The sequence below is a fragment of the Dermacentor andersoni genome, chromosome 1 (assembly GCF_023375885.2).
Source record: "Dermacentor andersoni chromosome 1, qqDerAnde1_hic_scaffold, whole genome shotgun sequence".
In the NCBI taxonomy this organism is placed as follows: domain Eukaryota; kingdom Metazoa; phylum Arthropoda; class Arachnida; order Ixodida; family Ixodidae; genus Dermacentor; species Dermacentor andersoni.
In genome coordinates, this window is record NC_092814.1 from 203,906,756 (window position 1) to 203,914,781 (window position 8,026).

At 45.1% G+C, this 8,026-nt stretch overlaps 1 protein-coding gene across 1 annotated transcript in view; it reads right to left on the reverse strand.

Moving 5' to 3' along the window:
* LOC126547026 (pancreatic lipase-related protein 2-like) overlaps positions 1-7,036 on the reverse strand; it is a 48,356-nt gene extending 41,320 nt beyond the window's left edge. The window contains exon 1 of the mRNA XM_050194845.3: positions 6,913-7,036. Within this exon, the coding sequence (XP_050050802.2) occupies positions 6,913-6,922 (10 nt within the window). The 5' untranslated portion in view covers positions 6,923-7,036. The remainder of the gene's footprint in view (positions 1-6,912) is intronic.
* Between the last annotated feature and the right edge of the window lie 990 nt (positions 7,037-8,026).

An 8,026-nucleotide genomic window follows, 5' to 3' on the forward strand; every position in this document is an offset into this window, starting at 1 on the left:
CACACACACACACACACACACACACACACAAACACACACGAATCTTACGCTATATTTGTTTGCAAAAGCATATTGAGCAGCTTCCAGGTAATCGTATTTTGGTCACATTATTGTCGAAAACGGCCGACCAATACCAAAAAGGACTTACGAACAGAGCTTTGTGAATTCGGCAACAAGAATTATAGAGTAGAATAACGCAATCATCTCGAAAACAAGGGCCGGCATTCAGAAAAAAAAAGAAATATTCCTACTTTAAAACTGTTCGCTACAGCAGATGCCTGCCAAACGTGGCGCCACACATATAATTCGTGAAAGCAACACTTACGAACGAAAACCTTTGTGCATTCGGCCTATCGTCGTCGCGTTTTCGTGTATCCTACTCTATCACCACTCTCACTTTCCACGTTTTGGCAATAGCTTTTAGTTCTCTGTCCGTGCATGCTTGCCCCGAACGTTGATTCTCTCTCCTAAGTGCTATCAATTGAAGGAAAGAAAGAAAAGCTCCTACTTACCCATGTCGCATCTTGGCGTAACAAGTAGTGTATGTTTGATTCATCCGATTGCCTGACAAACCCACCACAATGATTTTGTTTTATTCAACCCTTAACGCACACGCACATCCTTCATAAGCGCTATTTACCAATTGCAAATGGCGCTTATGAATGAAAAACTTTGTAAATTCTGCCCCTGATTTGCAGCTGAATTCACAAAGCCCTTCCCTCGTAATTGGTGTTCGGAAGAGTTGTTTATGGTTTGTCAGCCACATTCGCTAATATTTAGTTCACATCACAATCAGGCAGCGCCATGTTCTTACTAACAGCGCAAGCGTTAGTAAGAACATGGTCGTGGATCCGGTTCTTAAGAAAATGCACCGGTCAATCGTGATAGTGAACATAATATTAAAAAAAATTGTATTCTTTGGTTTTGCGTACGAAAACCCCGATTTGATTATTAGGCACGCCCGTAGTGGGAAGCTCCAGATCAGTTTTGACCATCTGGGGTGATTTAACTTGCAACAAGGCACGGTATAGGAGCGTTTTTTTTTTTGCATTCCGCCCCTATACTGGAATGCGGCCACCACGGCCGAGATCGAACCCGCGACTTCGAGCTCAGCTGTGCAACGTCATAATCACTGCGCTACCGCAGTGGGGACGTATATAGTAATGACGAATGCAACCAGCCAATAACACATAGTTTTTTCGACCGAGAACCTTTGTGAATTCGTCCCCTTATCTGCTTCTTATTGAGTGCTCCGCAGAAAAAAAAAAAAAAGAAACACCGCCCTTGCGAATGCACATCGCGCGCAGCAACAAAACAATTAGCAACCGGGAAGTGCCATATCAGAACCAGATGGCTTCTCGCTCTGTGCAGCCCGCTATCACCGCCAATTGCAGGGGGGCGTTATGGCGAACGCGCCCTTATAAGCTTCTGGTCCTAGTAGATAATGAGCGACGCGATAAGAGAGAGAGAGAAAAAAAGGAGCCGCCCTGCCTTTCAAGTGAAAGGCGAGCAGCACAGAAATGAGTTCACAGGCGGAAAAACTGCAACGGAAAGAACTTATCAAAGGTCATATGTGAACTCTTCGTTAAAAACAACAACAAAATTGAAATGTCTAGAAAACTGAGGACATAGCCATCTTGGTAACGCGAGTGTGGTGGAGCGTTCCTCTGTGAATAAAAATTTGAGGAAAAAAAGTAAAGTCAGAATGAATACTGATAGATGACATTTGTGCATCAAGAGGCAACACCAAAATCTTTATTGCTTTCAAATAACGCGAGTTTTCGCGTTACCTTGGTGACGTTAGAACGTCTGTTGCGTCCTGCTTAATATCATGGGTAGGAAAGCCGGAAATATGAGAGGCTTCGGGCAATAAGGAAACCATTTTCAGCTGCGGCCTTTTATAGAGAACCGATCATTAACATGAAACCCGGCGAGTGAATGTCAGCCAACTCTGCCGCACGGAGGCGCAAGGCAGTAAAAGTGTAACCAAGCTCGGACGAGCCTTTCGGCACTAAATGGCATTACAGCAATCCGAGTTAATCATATACATATGTTGCGCCACAGCGACAGAACGAGGAAAGAGGAATAACAATTTATGCACGTCGGTGTGTTATATAACTTGATGCAAACCGGACGTGCGTCTGGTTAACCTCCCTGCCTTTCCTCTCTTCTATTTCTCTCTCTCTTTCTGTACCTGCACACAATGCAGCAGCCTCTGTTACTAGCTCGGTTATGAAATGCAGTACGCTTTTTCGCAAAGCCTTCACGTCGACACTACCGTGTTTCTTTTAGTCTGTTTTAATTCTTGCATACCCTGATCAGACATACCAAATGTTGGGTCGAGCTAAGTAAAATCGTCTGCGCAGACGTAGATTGACACGGCTTGTTCCGCTTTGCAAGGTGCCGCTAAATGCGGTCGCGTATGAAAGTTAAACTGCAGGCAGAAATCGTTAATTCCAAACACTGTTCGTGAACTTATAGTCGCCTCGACTGAACGCCAAGTGGCGAGATGATCTTGGACGTTAAAATAAATTCTGGGCACTTCCCAAAACCACGATCTGATTATGAGGCACGTCGTAGTGCCTCCGGGTTAATTTTGACTGCCGGGGGTTCTTTAACGTGCACACAGTGCAGAATGTACACGATCGCTTTTGCATCCTGTCGCAATTGGAATGCGACCGCCGCGGCCGGGTTCGAATTCGCGCCCTCAAGCTCAGAGGCGCAACGCAACAGCCTCTGGGCAATTTGCGGCGGGTAATCTTGAAGTCAAAAACGAAGCGGTGTAAACTCGGGACTGTGTGTTGAATTCGCAAAGCATTTGATTCGCAAGTGCTCGTTGCGATTGGCCAGCCGACTTCACTATTAATGATATGCTAGTATCAGCATTGGCTGAAATTTTCTTTTCTGAACCAATTATGCTATAAAACCATTTTGCGAATACGGGCTCGCATTCGCAAAAACGTTTCACGATTGACCTGTTTGTCAGAGCAGATGACAGTCAATCGTGATGTCAGACATACAATTAACGAAGGTGAACCGCCCAACGGCAAACAGTTTATGAACGAAAAGCCTTGTGAATTTAGCTATCGGTTCGGTGCCAAGGGATGTGCCAACTGGACTTCTGAACTGGCTCACTCAATTTGGTTTTATGGACGCGAACATATAGAGGTCTACTTCTCAATGTTATTCATGCTCTTCATGTCTGTCGAATCAGCATCCGTCGACTCAGTACACATGACGTGGTATTCTGAAAGCGACGCCAACATGAAGCGATGCCGGTTGGCTATAATTTTGGTGAAGCTCGGGATACCGCGGCGGCCGCACTTCAGCGCAAGGGCTCGGAGTTCTTTTTTTTTTTTTTGCACTGGAACGCACTGGAACCTGTGTGGCGATTTTTATCTATCGCATCGAGCTGCCCTCAAAAATTTGTGCAAAATAAAAGGCTTCCTGGTCGTTACTCATAGTCATTGCTATTCCTGATCCTGATTCACTCATACCACATTACGTTATTGCTCAGTGATAAATTTGTATGCAGCGCATGTTTGATTTTCATTCATTTAACTCTTATTCACGAGCTAGAAAACAATTGGAACGTTCTTAGAGCGATTGGCCGCCCCATAACTAAACAACAGAGTGACTCCCACACGCTGCCCCAACAAATGGCTCGTGTCGCGTCGGCATCTGGTTACTTTCGGCAATCACTGAGATTCACTTTGCCATCATTGTTAAACGGATATAAAAATAGAGTTGCCTGTTTTACACGCATCTAAAAACAAATGCGTGATTTCGTTTTCTAACAAGATGTTAATGATGCATGTCATGTCGTCCATGGCACCAGTAAAATGTCGACTGTTTCTAAATGCACTTTTTCTGTGAAATGTTGCTTACACTCGTTTTGTGCACTATATATATTGAATGTATAGTATATATGAATATTTAAATGCTATTACGCTTGAATATTCATTCGTATGTTGTTACTTTTAATGCTGCCTTCGTTCCTGCAATGTGTCAGTATACATTTGTCCGTATTTGTCCGTACTACCATGTACGTGTGCTCACAAGCCCTGCTAATTAAATTGCAATTGTTCTTGCATGGTCGACTCTCAAATTTTATTGAAAACAAAGAATTGAGTTTAAATTTAACGATATTATTTAGTTACTGACTAAACAAGCATTTCTAGAATGCATCGCACACCCCCATTTCTTGTCCTCTCCCCGAAAATCAAGAATAGAGCAGGGCTAATATTATTAGTAAAAGGTGGGCGGCCTATAGCCAATAAGACTTACAAACTAAATGCCTCGTGAATGGCCCCTAGCATTCGCCTCGTGCAGTTTATATTACCCATCCGCAAAAGCAAGATGAACTTGAGCAGAAGAGTTTGCCGAAAGAAGCGTTAGGGAAAAACAGAACAAAAATGTCAGCAGCCTTTGCTCGCTTAAGCTCATGGGTACTTTTTATGATGGGGACCAGCGATGAAATCGTAATTATGACCAACATTTATGCATACTTTCCAGTCTCTGAAGCTTCGTTAACTTTTGTGTCAGACAGTCTGGCACAAACGTTAAACAGACAAAAAGGCAACTGTTGACTCAGATGGCATTTACTCACTTCGTCGCCCAAGTAAGCAATACTGTTTATTTCTTTTAGCTTAGGGACAGTTTCAATGCGAAAGAATTATATGCCTCATTACGTGAAAGTCTGGCGTTGTTGTCGGCGGCCTGACCGAAAGATGGTACCAAAAATGGCCTACGGCGCGAAGAGCAAAAACCCGTCAAAAATGCTCGGACTGACATGAAATTCGTCAGGCAGGCTTCTGTAAGCAAAGTCAATAGATGGAACACAGCAAAAAATATGGGTACATCGTGTTCTGGGTGGGAATCGAACCCTGGCTTCCGCGGAGCGAGACGAGCACGCTTTCCCGACGCCAAGGTGGCTCCATGGTTACGGCTGACTAAAGTTGTGCCTAGTGCGTGCGTCCTCGCACACGTCACGTCACTGCCTCCGTCACTAACTTCCACGTGTCATCTGCGCTTCGGATTTCATCGGTGCTGTCTCTACTGCGATGCACTCTCGACGCCAGATCATGAGCGTACAAAATGAGGTGTGCCTATGTGCGTGCGTCCTTGCACACGTCACGTCGCCGCCTCCCGCGTGTCACCTGCTCTTCAGATTTTATCGGTGCCGTGTTTACTGGGATGCACTTCGAAACGTCTACCTCAGCGGCATCTGTGAAACGTGGTCGCCCACGGAAGCACGCCACAGAAGACGAAGCAAGGGAACACAAAAAGGAACGCCGTGCAAGTTTACACCGGGCACGACGACATACGAGTGAATACCTAAGCAAAAACATTTCCCCAAAGCGACTACAATGCTTTCGAATTACCACACCTAAACAGTCTTAAGTGTCTCCCAAACTTTCTCACCACTATGACACAAAAAAGTCAAAGCACTGGGCATCCGTTTTTAGCATATTTGCACATCGCAATCCGACATCGACAGCCCCGGCTGACGTCGCACTTCTTCGGAATTACCGGGCGGAAAACCATCGCTTTTATTTGATGTATTTGCCTCGTTCATGCAACTTTTGCGCTACAGGCGAGGACAAAGTCTTCTACGATCGCTTACATGCTTTTCCAAAATCACTTACGGCGTTAGCTGAATGAATGGAGACTTGCGACGTTTACGACTGCACAAGACGCCGCACTTCAGCATAGTGGCAAATTCGCTAGTGGCTCCTACACCAAGGAATGAAATGGCTGACGCTTGCCGATAAGACTTGTAGCCAGTAATGGAATGAGCACTTGCTTAAGTGGACGAATGTCCTTCAACCTCCTCAAGTGTCTTATGTGTGGAAGCTTACGACATAAGCAGACATGGAATTACGCTGACCCAATTAAAAGAAAAGTTAGCCCCTCAGTAAGGATCGCCTCAACTATGAGATGTCTATAATATGTTTTTGTCTATGTGAATCATGCAATCACTGACAAAAATAAATGCATGCTTGAGTTTACCTTCAGACGAAGGATAACCGTCTTGTGGAAACAAGAACGCAGGGCTCGACCCACTTCAGCAAAAACCATAAGTCACTGCTCACGTCTGAAAGTTTTCATTGTAGTTTCAGTTATCCGCAAAAACGACAACCGCGTACGCTTTACTAGCCCGTTCGTTCTCAGCCATTGTTACTAAGGATTATTGCCTGGATTATGTTAAAGGCGTTCTCAGATATTCATCTTACGCCCTGAGGTTGTTATATATCCCTGCCACGACGACAAGGCTGGACGTGAAAGTCAAATGCAAATTTCGAAGGGCACATCCTACAATGCCAAGTGACAATTCCATAGCAGCGCTTCTGTTCGAGACAGCTACATTTTAAAAAAATAGCTAGCGTCTACGAAAAAAAAAGGATGAAAACTTGCTCGAGGGTACAACGTCGCGTTCCAATGCAGGTGTGCCGATTCAGCCGAAAGGCTGTATCGGAAAGGTGACACGGTCATGTCTGCCGATGATTTTCGAGTAATTCTTTTGGTTTTAATCGCCACCTTCTGTCAGCACACTACCCACGCTTCCATTTTCCAGTTTTGTTTGGTATGGAGAACAATAATTTCAACCGGTTGTGAAAGATTTGCACGAAGTGGTTGAGGTCTTCTCGACTTCTATGTATCCGGTGCTCCGATGGTGTCGACGCACCGCTCCGTAACTTCCCCCTTTCAGTCCATTCCTTTCCCATTCATATATGAAATGCGCTCGCTCGTCCACACGAAATCGCAAGGGCACGCGTGCGAGCGCGTGGCGAAGTAATTTTGACCCTAATTTGTTTATCGTTTTTAGCACCTGCGGATATGTTATCTTGGCATTCGCGTGCAAAGTGGCAAGCGGTGCGCACGTGCGCGTACACCCAAATGAGCGCTTACCTTTTGGCATGTGTGCAGAGGCGGCGCGTCGTCAGGCGTCAGAACCGATCGCGAGAAAACTTATCGGCATGCTGCTGCCGCTGCTTCACGCGTCTCGAGCGGCCTTCCCAGTGGATACGCGAGGGGCGACTTCCTTTCGTAATATCTGGCATTTCTTTCTTTCACTTCGTCCATCCAAGGACGTCCGCTTACTACGTCAGCCTGCGTTCATAATGGCCGCGGCACTCACACTTGGAGAACATGAGTCTTCTGCTAGAGAAGCTTCGGTGAGGTTGTGGACGCGTCAGGATCGACACTTGAAGGATGAAAATTTTGCAGAAGCGTTTATAATTGACAACCTCCGGCTTTCTAAATATGCACGCGATAATATCACCGAGACAACACGAACTTATTAAAGGTAGAGACATGCATATTCTCCTTGACAACTTCGCTGATACCCTTATGACTTGTGTTCACCTGCAACGTAGTATTTTGGCGACTGCGCCATTTCTTAATGTACGCAAGCGCTTCACCAATGCCCGTGATGATCTACTGATAAATAAATTTCATGTAATCTGCAACAGGCGATTTTTAAAACTTCCGTAAAACCCAAAAATGATCACCCTGCATGATATCATATGTAGCTACTTTTGATAGGTAGTGATTACATTCTGATTATTGAAACGGTTTCCTGCGACATTCTATTTCCTTTGATCGTCAAATGCAATTCATCATTTACATTTTTAGTGGCCTTATAACTAGAACTTACGAAGCTCGGAGGTCATGCACTTTCGTAAGCTCATGAGTGAGTGCCAGTAACTAGTTTATCCTTTTGATGCGTATCGATGTCCACCAGGTCTTTAAGGACCTTCCCTTGCGTCAGTGGAGGTTGGCCAAGACACGAAGAAATTTTCACTGATTGATGTCTGGGAAGAGAGAGAGAGAGAGAGCAAATGATAAATGAAAGGTAGGGAGGTTAACCAGGACTGAGCCCGGTTGGCTACCCTACACTGGTTTGGTTTGGTTTGGCTTGGTGCCTGTAGTTATGGCACAACCCACTACGGGGAATTGGTCATGAATCGGGCGGCAGTGGGTCGAAAAAGAATAAATACCTAAATAGGATTTTTTTGCTGAA